We start from the raw sequence: 16,257 nt of genomic DNA on the forward strand, positions 1-16,257 counted from the left end.
AGAAAAAAGGGGGGAGGGTCCTGATTAATGTGCTGCATTGCAATGTGCAGGGTGAAACGCTTGCATAATTCTACATTTTGATCAATATCAAGAGAGTCCATTATTATATTATTGTTATATTGTTCATTAGAAAATACCATGCATATAACCAAACGTCTAACTATATAGTCAATGTAATGGTACATAAATTGTGGTATTTACTTGGCTAGAACAGGTCTTTGCTTCAATTGCTGCAACGTGCGGCTTCTTGAAACTGGTACGTGATTCTGGAAAAAGAAAAAAAAAAGGGGGGAGGGTCCTGATTAATGTGCTGCATTGCAATGTGCAGGGTGAAACACTTGCATAATTCTACATTTTGATCAATATCAAGAGAGTCCATTATTATATTATTGTTATATTGTTCATTAGAAAATACCATACATATAACCAAACGTCTAACTATATAGTCAATGTAATGGTACATAAATTGTGGTATTTACTTGGCTAGAACAGGTCTTTGCTTCAATTGCTGCAACGTGCGGCTTCTTGAAACTGGTACGTGATTCTGGAAAAAGAAAGAAAAAAGGGGGGAGGGTCCTGATTAATGTGCTGCATTGCAATGTGCAGGGTGAAACGCTTGCATAATTCTACATTTTGATCAATATCAAGAGAGTCCATTATTATATTATTGTTATATTGTTCATTAGAAAATACCATGCATATAACCAAACGTCTAACTATATAGTCAATGTAATGGTACATAAATTGTGGTATTTACTTGGCTAGAACAGGTCTTTGCTTCAATTGCTGCAACGTGCGGCTTCTTGAAACTGGTACGTGATTCTGGAAAAAGAAAGAAAAAAGGGGGGAGGGTCCCGATTAATGTGCTGCATTGCAATGTGCAGGGTGAAACACTTGCATAATTCTACATTTTGATCAATATCAAGAGAGTCCATTATTATATTATTGTTATATTGTTCATTAGAAAATACCATGCATATAACCAAACGTCTAACTATATAGTCAATGTAATGGTACATAAATTGTGGTATTTACTTGGCTAGAACAGGTCTTTGCTTCAATTGCTGCAACGTGCGGCTTCTTGAAACTGGTACGTGATTCTGGAAAAAGAAAGAAAAAAGGGGGGAGGGTCCTGATTAATGTGCTGCATTGCAATGTGCAGGGTGAAACACTTGCATAATTCTACATTTTGATCAATATCAAGAGAGTCCATTATTATATTATTGTTATATTGTTCATTAGAAAATACCATGCATATAACCAAACTTCTAACTATATAGTCAATGTAATGGTACATAAATTGTGGTATTTACTTGGCTAGAACAGGTCTTTGCTTCAATTGCTGCAACGTGCGGCTTCTTGAAACGGGTACGTGATTCTGGAAAAAGAAAGAAAAAAGGGGGGAGACATAAATGTCATCATGTGTATGTCATAAATGTCACTATGAATTGAAAATGGGGGACCCTGATGTAAACGAGACAAAAACGTCTTTCTCTGGTCTGCATCCCCTTAACAATTGTGTGTATTGAGCCATACTGTATTGTACCCCTTCTGCAATCTGTTAAATAAAGTTTTCATTCATTCATTCAACATTAGCAGGACCAGTGGCACGCCAAACAGCCTGCAAACTACCTGGCGTTCTATCGCCATGCTCTAAGACAAACTCTAACCTTAACCAACTTCGAAAGAGTGCCTAAGCTTAAAGGGGAGATGAAGCATATAGCGATATAAACATAGTCATAGCATCAAATTAGTATTTAGATAAGCCACAGAAAAAAATCACGTTATAAAAATAAGCAATAGACACAATATTTCTGACAATGTGAATACATTCCCTGAGGTCCATAGATGTCCCTAGATACCAATAATATGCAAATGGTCTTTCGATTTTGATTACTATTATTGTGAAATAATAATTAAATGTGAAATATTGCTATGTTATTGTGAGATTACAAAATCTGATGTGATATTACAGAGGATTTTGATTACAGCATTTTATTGTGAAATAATAATTAAATTATGTGAAATCAAAGGATACTGTATGAATGTCACTGTAATATGACACTCATAACAGAATTAGTTATCAATAACCTACCTGTATAAATGTTAAAAGTTGTTGCAAATATGCTTTCCCCTCATAAATATACCACTATACATTAATTTCTTATATTAGTTTTAAAATGACCATTTAACAGTTTAACCTGTTCCACCCCAGGTGAAAATCAGTAAAAATGTATACCTAGGTAAATGGAATATTGCTCCACTTCTACAAGGGCTATTTGCATATTCTTGGTATCTAGGAACATCTATGGACCTCAATGAATGTATTCTCAGTGTCAGAAATATTGTGTCTATTACTAGGCTTGCTTAAATTCTGATGAAACAAAGGAAAATATGAATTATGATTTTTCTTTTCATCTTTGACAGTGAATAAAACCATGATAATAATGACCAAACTTAAAAAACTGCCACTGAGCTCATTCAGTACCCTCTTGAGATCATGTGTACAAAAGATCTAAGGACATTAATAAAGGGAATATGATCAAATTGAAGGTTTTGTATATACAGTACTGAATTCTCCCATCCGGACCAATGCAATTTGAAATATTATTATAGAATATAGAATATATGCTTATACATTACCTTATTATAGCCAATTCGCACATTTATATATATATACATATAGTATCTTTCAAATGGCCGAGTTCAATTTGGATATAGTATCACCAAGCGTGCATAATAACATATACTGATATTTAATGTAATCGACTGTACTTTTTTATTTCTCCCACAGTGTAATCATTTTGTAACTAATTTCAGATCTAATTATTCCTACATGATTACAATAGTGTGGAGAAACTGACTGTGTTTCAATATTTGTCAAAAACGTTACCTTTTGTAGCTTATTATCGCGAATCATAACAATTATTGATATGTTTCATTCAGAACGCCGAACTTTGAACGACCATAGCGGACCACAGGAAGTGTAGTTTGGTGAAATTTCAACACTGGCAGATAGCTAGCGAGGTCCTCTTGAAAAAAGATTCCAATTCTGATCGTTCAACATTTTCATTTCCGCTTCCGGGTCAAAAACGCGAGTTGAAAAAAAAACTTAAAAATGATATAAACTCACTTTTAACCTATTGCTAAACTATTGCCAACCTAACGTTTTACATTCTACATGTATTTGTGACATAGTAGTGATAATAATACTTGAAAACGTTTGATTTTAAAAACGTTAATTCAATGTTGCCAGGTATCAACGTTAGCTCCCGGAACGATAGCCAGTTAGTTAGCACCAGCCAGGTATCAACGTTAGCTCCCGGAACGATAGCCAGTTAGCCGGGAGCTAACGTTGATACCTGGCTGGTGCTGGCTGACTGGCTATCGTTCCGGGAGCTAACGTTGATACCTGGCTGGTGCTAACTAACTGGCTATCGTTCCGGGAGCTAACGTTGATACCTGGCCTCTTATATTCTTATATGCAACAGGTGGATATCACTAAACACCAAAATCAAGAAACATTATAGCTAACTGCTAACGCTACTAGCTAAATTAGCTTCAGCTAGCAGGCATGCATAACGGTTAATATAATATTCTCTACCATGTAAAAACGAACACGGCACTACTCCACTGGCGTTTGCAATCGAACGCATACATACAACATACAACATACAACATAATCGACATTATTGCCATGCAGTACTCACCATGCAGAGAGACAATGGAGACATGAGGTAGCTAGCTGCCAGGAAGCTGCCGCACAGGTGCATTCTGGGAGGCGGGGCACAAGTGCAGTGCAGTCTGGGTGATGAGACAATGACGACAGCATACGTTGAGCAGCAGCCATACGTTGATTCAACATTTATTAGATATTGGCATTTCAATCATTAAAATGCAACCACAAAACAATATTGATTCAATGATATGTTTTCAACATTAGTCAATTGCTTTAGTGGTTAATGGGTGATTCAACATCAATCGTCGACCTTAACCAAAAATCAAGCATTGTGACCATAAATCAACATTGAATTAACACCTTTTGCTATCTGGGGGGACCGCAAGTTTCTAAACTGGTTAAGCTTAGGCGCTCTTTCGAAGTTGGTTAAGGTTACAGTTTGTCTTAGAGCAGGGCGATAGAACGCCTGCCCTGATTCCAAACTCTAACCGTAACCAACTGCGAAAGAGCGCCTAAGCTTAACCAGTGATAAACTAGGCGTTAGGTAGTTTGCAGGCTGTTCGACCCGGAAATAGGCGCAGAACTTGCCGTCCCACGATTGGCGCACATGTCACATGCCCTGGCCAATCAGAGCGCAAAACGGGAACCCGGAAACACGAACGCGTTGGTAAAAGCATAGACGCAGCCCGGACACGGAGCTCTGGTAGCTAGAAAAGAAAGACCAGAGGAATAACAAGAGCGGACGGCGAATAAGCTAGCAAGAAACATGGCGGAAGGATAACAATGGAACTTCTCTGGGATAAATTCGGAACCGCATTGGAATCAAAACAGATGATCAAAAAAGACCATGGGTGGAGGTCTCCAGCCTCCGCAGGAAGCAGGGACAAGACAACAACAAGAAGGAAACAACAACAACTTTGGAAAGCCTGCAGAGAGGAAATGGGAAACATTTGACACTGTCATTAACCCCAAGTGATTAACCATTTCACTGCCGCACTACCAAACGGTTAACCCTTTCACTGCGACAATACACAGAAGGTTAACCCTTTACTATCACACTACCGATGGTAACAGGCTTAAAGGGCAAACGGAGATGACACAAAGGCTCACGGACACCCTGGCATGCATTCAACATAGGTTGAGGACGAAGGAGTTGAAGCGGCTAAAGGATAAACGCTTTGATCTGGAACGCAGGAGTTGAGGTTTATCTGCATCTCGGAGTGGAGCAAACTAATCCCACTATATTTATGGAGGAGTTTATCCTGGACATCTTGGGGGCTGAGAATGTTCCCTTCCTGCAGTGACGATTGACTAACCCCATAGATCGCTAGCACCAAAACTCAAACAACAGGATCGTCCAAGACCTATCATCGCCTGGAGAGGATTGTGGGCCTCGCTACGGGGAAGGTTCCCCTCGCCTACCAGGACAAGCCGGTCCACATTTACCCTGATCTACCTGTGGAGATAAGCAAAGCTCAGGGCTACTTTCACTGCAGTGAAGGTGATGCTCTGGGAGGCTAAAGTGGGTTACAGCTTTCCATATCTTGCGGTTCTAGCTACTGTATCAACCTGGGGAGTGTGAGACACACCTTCAACTCCCCACCAGCAGCGGAGGACTTCTACCAGGCTAGAATATCCAAGGACGGATACATTCACAACCTTGGTCTGTTCTTTTTGATTACTTACTGTAGTTTTTTCCTTACCGCCCCCAGAGATGTCAAACCACGGCAAAATACGGCTAGGTAGGGGCGGTCAGGTGGCGTAGCGGAGATTGCGCTCGTCACCAATGCAAGAGGCTGCGGTCTCGACTCCCGGAGTCAGCATTGCCTTGGCTTGGGCTGATCGCTATACTAACTCGTTTGGCTGGGTTAGGGGGAGGGAAGCCGTGGGTGGGATACTGGCGTTGTGGACAGCGACGCCTACAGGTCAGGTCTGGGCGCTTGCTCAGCGGAGGCAGGACTTGAGGAAGGCAGCGTGACCTCCCACGCGTTACACTTCACCAATGAGAGCCCTCGCTGCCAGGTGAGAAGAGAGCCACTGGCTGTCGGAGGAAGCGTGCGGATACTTCAGGGTTCCCTTGTACCGACCAGTAGGAGAACATGCGCACAACAACCAGGTAGGGGAGGGGGGGGGGGGGGGGGGGGGGGGGGAATTGGCACAACGACTAAATTGGGACGGGGAGAAAACAGAGAAAAAATCGGAGAAAGAGAGATAAAAAAAAATTAAAAATACGGCTAGGTAAAGCATGCTACCGGTGGCCGACGGGAAATATCATCTGTCCACCATGAAGAAAACAACAAGACAGTAATTTCTAGTTGCTTTTTACAGACACATTTACAAGGCTGACTCATATTGTGACATTTATGTGAGTGGGTTGTTGTGACTCACGGTACTATTTGTGAAAGCTATGTTTTTGTACCTTTGGTCTAACTTAAAAAAATGTGTCTTTATAGTCTGTAGTGAAGGGACAGCAGGGTTGAGGCTTTTCATTCTCTGCTTCTGTTCAGGCGATGAATTATTTTATATTTCAGTTTACTGAGTGTACAGACATGTGGTTAGAAATAACACAGCTTATTGGGGCTCTGTGCAGTTTGGGGGGAGACTTTTGTTTTTTTCATTCATTTATTCAATCTGTATTTAATCTTAAAGGATAATTGAGAGCAAGCTCTCATTTACAATGATGTCGAGAAATACAACACATAATACATAAAAAAACAATATATAAACAGAAAGTCAATCAATTAAACATTTAAAATGATTAAAAACAACTGCAGACTGTGGTGAAGTGGTTTTCTATTAAAGATTTAAACTGACCTATAGATACTAATGAATTGAGTTTTAAAGTGCATTGCAAAACATTCCATGTTTCCGCGGTACAGAAGCAAAAAGCAGATTTTCCTAATTCAGTTTAAACTAGCCAGTCTGGCACGGCATACAACGATTATTTTTGGATTATCAAAATGAAACCACTTTGAAGCATTGTTGAACCAAACATGAGCCTAAACGGCACTTCTTCTTCAGTGTTTGTGGATGGGGTTGTGGGCCCCGCCGTTGGGAGAAACAGTGAAATACTACTCTATATTCTTTTGATAGTTGTCTGGGCGTTACATATAAAATGTTCTAAAAATTGGATTTTTTAAATCCTATTGGTAAAATGGTGGGCTGATATGTATACCTGTTCAATTGTACTGTATATGTGTTATCCATTTAAATCAATAAACAATTCAATCAATCAATACTGAGGGTAATTTGTTTATTCATTATATATCATATATTGTTTTCCATTCAAGATTTTCAAGTCTTGGGGTGTCCTGGTGGCTCACCACGCTAGGGCCCATACCATGTACAGTAATCAAAATGTCTTGGGTTTGAATCCGGCCTAATATCTTTGTTGCATGTCATCCCCTTTCTCTCTACCCCTGATTTCCTGTCACTCATGCACTTTCCTTTTGAATAAAGGAAATGCCCTAAAAAATTATGTCAAGTCTCTCTCAGCACAGTGCACCTTTAAGAAAAGTGCTATGGATATATTTTATGTTGGAGGGAACTAAAGTTGACAGGGTTAGTGTTTCAGCAGGACAGTGTTGTGAAAGAGGAGTTAAAGTAGAGGAGAGTTTAACACCTTTCAGTTGTTCAGTTGGGGAAGGAGAGGCGGGCTATGTGATTTTTTTCTTATTTTTTGTGTTTTGTTACTCTTATTATGGCATCTGTAGTTATATATACATTTAAGAAATGGCCAAGCTCATTTGAGCTAGAGAGATATGATTGATGCAGAGAATAGAGAGAGATTAGTCCAGTGCTGTACATGGAATAATAAATTAAAGGGAGACATGCTGTTCCTTTAGATAATAGATCCTGCCACGAGTCAGGAAGTGTGAATATGAAGCAATTGTAATTTCGGACCATGCCCCTCATTTAATACAGTTAGCATTTCAACACTTAATCTATGGCTGCCTCCATGGTGATTTGATAATGTATTGCTGACTGGGTTTTTGTTGAGTTAATTTCAGCCAAATTAGAACAATTTATGGCTATTAACAACATTATGGGGTATGTATCTAAAGGAAATGGGCAAATAGCCTAATATCTTATACTAAATCTGCTCAACGCTTACATATACAATGTTTGTTTGAGATTTCTGAGAAAGTGAGGGGATTTCCCTCCAAGCAAAATTTGACCTAATTTTCATTGATGAATCAGCTAAATTAATACTACAGTCCAAACTCAGATTATATGAGCAGAGTGAGAAGTCTGGACACCTACTGGCTCCACCAGATATGCCAAGCTGTCTAATAGTGGAAACTCTTAATCACAAACAAGAAATTATAAGGTATTTGAATCCTTTTACACAAGTCTCTCATTAATTAGTGAATTTCTGGATAAATTAGAAATACAAACGTAGAAGAGAGTTATGAGGCCAGCCTGGATGAACCTTTCACCCCTGAGGACTTAAACACAAGCAATTACAAGCATGCAAAGCTCCAAAGCCTGGGTTCACTTCCAAATTTTACAAGGCCTTCTCAAAACAAATCTCCCCAGTGCTACTGGACGCCTTTAATGTGGCCTTTGAGGCCAACACTCTCCCTCCCACATTTGGTCAGGCATCCATATCTGTTTTATTAAGGAATCTAAATAGCCTGGTTTATATAGGCCTGTCAGCCTTTTAGATGTGGATGCCAAGCTGTTATCTAAGATACACACAATTGGAAAATGTTCTCTCATCGATTATATCACCAGAACAGACTGGGTTTGTCAAGGAGCTCTTTTTGTTTTCTAATCTTTGTCGACTATATCACGCTTTGTACTCAGCTCAGCCCCACAGCAGGCAGAGGTTCCTGTCTCCCTGGATGCTGAGAAGGCTTTCTATTTGCTGTTCTTGGGATGTTCGGTCTGGGTGAGATTTCATAGCTTGGCTTGAGTTGTTGTATCGATCCCCTCTCACCTCAGTGTTGACCAACTCCATCAGATCTACCTACTTCCCTCTATAACGGGGGACGAGGCAGGGTTGTCCCCTTTCCCCACTTCTATGTGTTCTCGCTATTGAGCCTTTGGCCATTCCTTTGTGTTCCCTAGAGGGTTCCATGTTAGCTCATCTGTAGAAGATATATTGTAGTAAGCTATTTCCAACTATTACAGACACCTTAGGTGGGTACAAATATCATGCAATGCATTATGACGTTAATGAAACGTGTATGTAAGGTGAAGTATAAGCACCATGCATGCAACTTTTTCATTGACTTCAATTAATTTAGAACTGTACACAGACACAGACAGACACATACACATACACAGACAGAATGCATAATAATAAATAATAATCCCCCCCCCCCCCAGGCTACTGCCTGTTGGAGATAATAATAATATAATATTGAGTTAATATATACAATATTGTGTTTTGGGAATTTAAAATTGAGGAGTATTATTTGTATATCTTAGAATTCTACCAGTCGATAGCTTTCAATAGTGGCTCAGGCAGTAGAGCAGTCGTCTGGTAATCAGAAGGTTAGGGTTAGACAGCGGCTCAGGAGGTAGAGCAGTCGTCTGGTAATCAGAAGGTTAGGGTTAGACAGTGGCTCAGGAGGTAGAGTGGTCGTCTGGTAATCAGAAGGTTAGGGTTAGACAGTGGCTCAGGAGGTAGAGCGGTCGTCTGGTAATCAGAAGGTTAGGGTTAGACAGTGGCTCAGGAGGTAGAGTGGTCGTCTGGTAATCAGAAGGTTAGGGTTAGACAGTAGCTCAGGAGGTAGAGCGGTCGTCTGGTAATCAGAAGGTTAGGGTTAGACAGTGGCTCAGGAGGTAACGTGGTCGTCTGGTCATCAGAAGGTTAAGGTTAGACAGTGGCTCAGGAGGTAGAGTGGTCGTCTGGTAATCAGAATGTTAGGGTTAGACAGTGGCTCAGGAGGTAGAGTGGTCGTCTGGTAATCAGAAGGTTAGGGTTAGACAGTGGCCCAGGAGGTAGAGCGGTCGTCTGGTAATCAGAAGGTTAAGGTTAGACAGTAACTCAGGAGGTAGAGTGGTCGTCTGGTAATCAGAAGGTTAGGGTTAGACAGTGGCTCAGGAGGTAGAGTGGTCGTCTGGTAATCAGAAGGTTAGGGTTAGACAGTGGCTCAGGAGGTAGAGTGGTCATCTGGTAATCAGAAGGTTAGGGTTAGACAGTGGCTCAGGAGGTAGAGCGGTCGTCTGGTAATCAGAAGGTTTGGGTTAGACAGTGACTCAGGAGGTAGAGCGGTCGTCTGGTAATCAGAAGGTTAGGGTTAGACAGTGGCTCAGGAGGTAGAGTGGTCGTCTGGTAATCAGAAGGTTAGGGTTAGACAGTGGCTCAGGAGGTAGAGCGGTCATCTGGTAATCAGAAGGTTAGGGTTAGACAGTGGCTCAGGTGGCAGAGCGGTCGTCTGGTAATCAGAAGGTTAGGGTTAGACAGTGGCTCAGGAGGTAGAGTGGTCGTCTGGTAATCAGAAGGTTAGGGTTAGACAGTGGCTCAGGAGGTAGAGCGGTCATCTGATAATCAGAAGGTTAGGGTTAGACAGTGGCTCAGGAGGTAGAGTGGTCGTCTGGTAATCAGAAGGTTAGGGTTAGACAGTAGCTCAGGAGGTAGAGCGGTCGTCTGGTAATCAGAAGGTTAGGGTTAGACAGTGGCTCAGGAGGTAGAGTGGTCGTCTGGTAATCAGAAGGTTAGGGTTAGACAGTAGCTCAGGAGGTAGAGCGGTCGTCTGGTAATCAGAAGGTTAGGGTTAGACAGTGGCTCAGGAGGTAGAGCGGTCGTCTGGTAATCAGAAGGTTAGGGTTAGACAGTGGCTCAGGAGGTAGAGCGGTCGTCTGGTAATCAGAAGGTTAGGGTTATACAGTGGCTCAGGAGGTAGAGCGGTCGTCTGGTAATCAGAAGGTTAGGGTTAGACAGTGGCTCAGGAGGTAGAGTGGTCATCTGGTAATCAGAAGGTTAGGGTTAGACAGTGGCTCAGGAGGTAGAGCGGTCGTCTGGTAATCAGAAGGTTAGGGTTAGACAGTGGCTCAGGAGGTAGAGCGGTCGTCTGGTAATTATAATAATAATAATAATACATTCAATCTATATAGCGCTGAATCTGGTAATCGGCTCCTCTCTGCAGCGTGTCGAAGTGTCCTTGAGCAAGACACTTAACCCCTAACTGCTAACCCCCGATGAGCAGGTTGGCACCTTACATGGTTGCCTCCAACGTCTGTGTGTGAATGTGTGAGTGAATGTGTGAATGTGAGGCATACGTTGTAAACTGCTTTACCCAGGGCCGCCTGGGAGAAATGCGAGGCCCTGTGCGAGATTATTTTTTTTGTGCGAGGCCCCCCTTCCCGCGAGGCCCTTTGCGACCGCACTGCTCGCACACCCCCTGAGGCGGCCCTGGCTTTACCAATGGCTTGTAGCCACTGGCATCACCATCAGCACGTTCAGTTCTGAAAATGCTAACCTCATATGTGAGATTGTTCACCTGTTCCTTTGTTTACAGTTAAGGATTCAGTTTCTTCTTCTTCTTCTTCTTCTTCTTCTTCTTCTTCTTCTTCTTCTTCTTCTTCTTCTTCTTCTTCTTCTTCTTCTTCTTCTTCTTCTTCTTCTTCTTCTTCTTCTTCTTCTTCTTCTTCTTCTTCTTCTTCTTCTTCTTCTTCTTCTTCTTCTTTGTACTAGAGCTGCATAAGCATTGCACTATAAGCGTAATGTGAAAATTACAGTAGGGTTCAACTAATTCACCCACTCAACAGTGTATAGATTTTTACTAGTTCATCTGACAGAAAAAGCCAGCTTTGCTAAAAATCTGTAATTTAGATGTTAAAATGAAAATGTAACCCCCTGGCTTGGCTTGCATTGGTGATGTGAAAGGGTATGTGTGTGTGTGTGTGTGTGTGTGTGTGTGTGTGTGTGTGTGTGTGTGTGTGTGTGTGTGTGTGTGTGTGTGTGTGTGTGTGTGTGTGTGTGTGTGTGTGTGTGTGTGTGTGTGTGTGTGTGTGTGTGTGTGTGTGTGTGTGTGTGTGTGTGTGTGTGTGTGTGTGTGTGTGTGTGTGTGTGTGTGTGTGTGTGTGTGTGTGTGTGTGTGTGTGTGTGTGTGTGTGTGTGTGTGTGTGTGTGTGTGTGTGTGTGTGTGTGTGTGTGTGTGTGTGTGTGTGTGTGTGTGTGTGTGTGTGTGTGTGTGTGTGTGTGTGTGTGTGTGTGTGTGTGTGTGTGTGTGTGTGTGTGTGTGTGTGTGTGTGTGTGTGTGTGTGTGTGTGTGTGTGTGTGTGTGTGTGTGTGTGTGTGTGTGTGTGTGTGTGTGTGTGTGTGTGTGTGTGTGTGTGTGTGTGTGTGTGTGTGTGTGTGTGTGTGTGTGTGTGTGTGTGTGTGTGTGTGTGTGTGTGTGTGTGTGTGTGTGTGTGTGTGTGTGTGTGTGTGTGTGTGTGTGTGTGTGTGTGTGTGTGTGTGTGTGTGTGTGTGTGTGTGTGTGTGTGCTTGTGTGATGTGAGAGGGTAGTGTGTGTGTGTGTGCTTGCGTGATGTGAGCGGGTAGTGTGTGTGCTTGCGTGATGTGAGCGGGTAGTGTGTGTGTGCGTGATGTAGGGTAGTGTGTGATGTGTGTGTCTGCGTGTGTTAGAAGTGATGGGAGTGGCCATGTGGAACAATCTGATGAAATGATTTCAGTTTACTCTCCTCCGGCGAGGTCAGTGTGTCCCCCATTCTCAATAATACTCTGTCTGTCTGTCTGTCTGTCTGTCTGTCTGTCTGTCTGTCTGTCTGTCTGTCTGTCTGTCTGTCTGTCTGTCTGTCTGTCTGTCTGTCTGTCTGTCTGTCTGTCTGTCTGTCTGTCTGTCTGTCTGTCTGCCTGTCTGTCTGTCTGTCTGTCTGTCTGTCTGCCTGTCTGTCTGTCTCTTTCTCTGTCTGCCTCTGTCTCTCTCTCTTCTTGCCTTTATTTCTACCCTCTAAATACAGTAGCTCTGTGTACAGGTGTGAAGGACATACTCTCTCTCTCTCTCTCTCTCTCTCTCTCTCTCTCTCTCTCTCTCTCTCTCTCTCTCGCATGAAGGGCTTTAGAGGGATTATACAGTAGCTCTGTGTGCAGGTATGAAGGACATACATGTTTCTTGTTGTTGTTCTGTGGTGTGTCTGTGCAGCTGTGTCATAATGATCCTACCATAACCATGTTATTATTTACAATAAAGAGACCTCTCTCTCTCTCTCTCTCTCTCTCTCTCTCTCTCTCTCTCTCTCTCTCTCTCTCTCCCCAGTGTAAGACTCTAGCAGGGATATGCGATCACATCATCTCTCTGTCATCAGACTCTCTGGTCTCCCAGTCTGCCCATCTGGAGGTAGTCCACCTGACGAGCATCATGCCCAGTGAAGGACTGGTAGGCACACACACACACACACACACACACACACACACACACACACACACACACACACACACACACACACACACACACACACACACACACACACACACACACACACACACACACACACACACACACACACACACACACACACACACACACACACACACACACACACACACACACACACACACACACAATCACACACACATAATCACACACACTCACGCAACCGATTCCATTATCTTTCCCGTGGCTTTTGGAGATAACTATTTATTTGTCCACAAACACGAACTACAAACAGGCAAGGGAGATAAAGATTGTAAATGTAGTCAGAGGTGAACGTCATCTCAGAACAGAGACCTTTCACAGAATGTTAAGAACGCCCTCTACAGTATGTTGGAGGAGACAACGGTTGCTATGTGCTATGTGCAAAACAATGGGTTGATATGATAGGCCTACATATATTTAAAAAAAAATATATATAATAATTATATGTCTTATTACTGGATCTTGTAAACAAGTCACAGTGGAACAGTGCCATCATACTCTGACAGATTCAGATTCAGAGTTTTATTTGCCACATGGAAACAATACAATCATAGAGTTTTTCATACAAAATCATAAATACCGTACCATGGGCAAAAGGAGCAGGAAGAAGAAGAATTATTATAGTTACCTGCCCCTTATTCCTAAACTAAACAAGTATTACTTGATGGTCGGCGTACAACCTAATTTAAACAAAATAATAATTTATACCATATACAAAGAAACAATATTTATCGTTGAATGCCACCACCCACTTCAATGATAGTGCTCTAAATGCATAATCTATGTCTTAAATTTGTGTCTAATCTGCCCGTCGCTTATCAATGACGTGTTTGCAGTCAACATTGTCGAAACGGATTGTTTTTTAATCGGTTCATTTCCGTTTTATAGCATTTTGAAAAGCCCTTGTTTTCTTGAAAGTTTCAGGAAAATATATAGATTCTGTGATAAACGGCATTTACTGGAATATTCTGGAATACATCTATGGTCAGTACTATATTTTCATCTAGTTTTCGATTGCCAAAAATCATAAATTTACAGCACACAGACATTAAGCATTGTCTTTCAAACGTGGTTACACACATTGCAAGGCCTCTATTCTACTAGTCAAACGTTTTCATTGGCCAGTTGCCACTGGGGTGTCATCATTAGAATGTTCTGTTGTCCAGATTATAATCTCTTTATGTGAGATTTACACCTGAAAGAGTTAAATGGGCACTTCACCAAATAAAAAAAGAAATGCGGATTTATTTTGCACATCATCTCACAATCATAATCACAAAAAAACATAATCTCTCAATGATGTCACTTCCTGCCCACATGGTATATAGCTCCAACCTTTACAAGCTATCTATAGGCTTGTTCAAGATGGATTTCGGTTTGCCTCGACTAGTAGACGAGAGTAGCCGAGTGAAGCCGGGGGAGGAGTTAAGAGGGCGGACACTGCCGATTTCACGAGAGCCTCTCGCCTAGTCTCGCGCGGCAGATACGCTTTCACGTCACCACACACACATTACACACCTGTCCAGCTCATTATAATGCGATGGCCGTGTGCAAAATTAGATCAGATTCAAATGTACAGCACACCATATACTGCTACAGTGGAATATACTATTCATATACCATAATGTATACCATCTTGTTGCGCGCTCCTGGCCGCACGCACACACAACACACTGCTGTATGTGTGTGTGTGTGTGTGTGTCTGACAGCTTGAAGTTTATCATGATGATATGATGATAAGTTGATAACGCATAACATAATAAAGTTTTCAATCAATCAAACGTCTCATAACTCCCTGGCTGTCACATGGCTGGTGACTGACAACTTTTCTGAGCCAATAGGCGCTTTGCACGACCGTAGCAAGTCGCTTCCCAGCCGGGAGCAGCCGGCTTAGAGGTACTGTGGAGCCTCGCTCTGAATGCTGCGCGCGGCTCGCTCCCGCGGGAGTTCCGCGCCTCGCCTCGTCAGATTTTCAGAGCAAATCGGACAACATTCTAACCGTCATGCAACGCGCTTGGCGAGGCCGTAGTAAAACCTGCGCAGATCTGCGTCCGCCTATCCCATCTCGAACAAGCCTATTGCTAGCCTATTAACACTGAAGAAGGAACACCTGTTCCGAAACATGTCTGTTCAATAGGCTGCCATTAAAACTTTTTAAATCTGAGAGTGCTGGTCCAGCCTCCTGCTTTCTTCCATATAATCCTCTGGATTTCAGCACCCAGTGTCATATATTGAGAGCGCGGTCTATCTTGACTTTCACATAATCTCACACACATCCAAAAACTCTAAACCATTTTGCACACATTAATTTAGTTATTTAGACAGTTAGACAGTTATTGAGAGTAAATGCGTTTGAATATGGCCACCAGTGATGTCATCTGGGACATTTGAATCCTTGTGTTAATTACAGCTCCATGAAATGACAAGATAGCCGTCCCTATTGGGTGGTTAAGTTGTGACGTTTCGACCTTCCAATAAACCGGGGTTTCCGGGGCAAAGCTTCCTGCATTGGCTGAGGCTCAGTGCTGTGTCCTTTATTGTTTTAATAGATCGGAGTAAAAAAATAAACAGTTTGCAGTATGTGCTCCTAGTATCTCCCCCCGTCTGAAGCGGAGTGTTTGGCCCCCGGACATGAATATACGTCATGCGTGGCATCAGACTTAACAACCGAAAAAGACAAGGTATTGCAATTTTTTCATCTACATCATTTCATGGGGCGGTGATGAACGCAACACAAGGACTCAATAACTGTCAAACTAAATGAATGTGTGCAAAACAGTCTTTGGATGTGTGTGAGATTATGTGCAAAATAAATCAGCAGTGTTTTCTTTTCATTTGGTGAAGTGCCCCTTTAAGAGGCCTGTCAGTTACAGACATTAGGCAGATTGATAACCCACTGTAACAATGCAGCATCCGCTTCAAAGGTACAGGAAGCGATGTCTCCGGCACACGGCACAGTGTTATAGTAGAGACTGAGCCCGGCCATCTTCATAGTGAGGCCGACCACCTGGACGTCTCTCACAACCAGCCTACGTGCTCATATTTCAAATATGAAAACTGGGGCTTACTTCACTGTAGCCTAGCTGTGAACCGGTCCAGCTGTTGATATATCATTAGTTTGCTTACATAGAATTCCGCTATTGGCTGGAATCAAAAGTGTGGCTCTTACCTCTAAAATGAGCGCTTCTCTGAGGTCCTGTACGC

At 42.3% G+C, this 16,257-nt stretch overlaps 1 protein-coding gene across 1 annotated transcript in view; it reads left to right on the plus strand.

The window, feature by feature from the left end:
• Positions 1–16,257, plus strand: part of LOC311243244 (connector enhancer of kinase suppressor of ras 2) — a gene marked incomplete at both ends in the record, with an annotated part of 192,895 nt that overhangs the window by 106,235 nt on the left and 70,403 nt on the right. The window contains 1 exon segment of the mRNA XM_084332391.1: positions 12,895–13,014. Coding sequence (XP_084188517.1) covers positions 12,895–13,014 — 120 coding nt within the window.

Source organism: Notolepis coatsorum (genome assembly GCF_963971535.1).
Source record: "Notolepis coatsorum genome assembly, chromosome: 16".
Taxonomy (NCBI): domain Eukaryota; kingdom Metazoa; phylum Chordata; class Actinopteri; order Aulopiformes; family Paralepididae; genus Notolepis; species Notolepis coatsorum.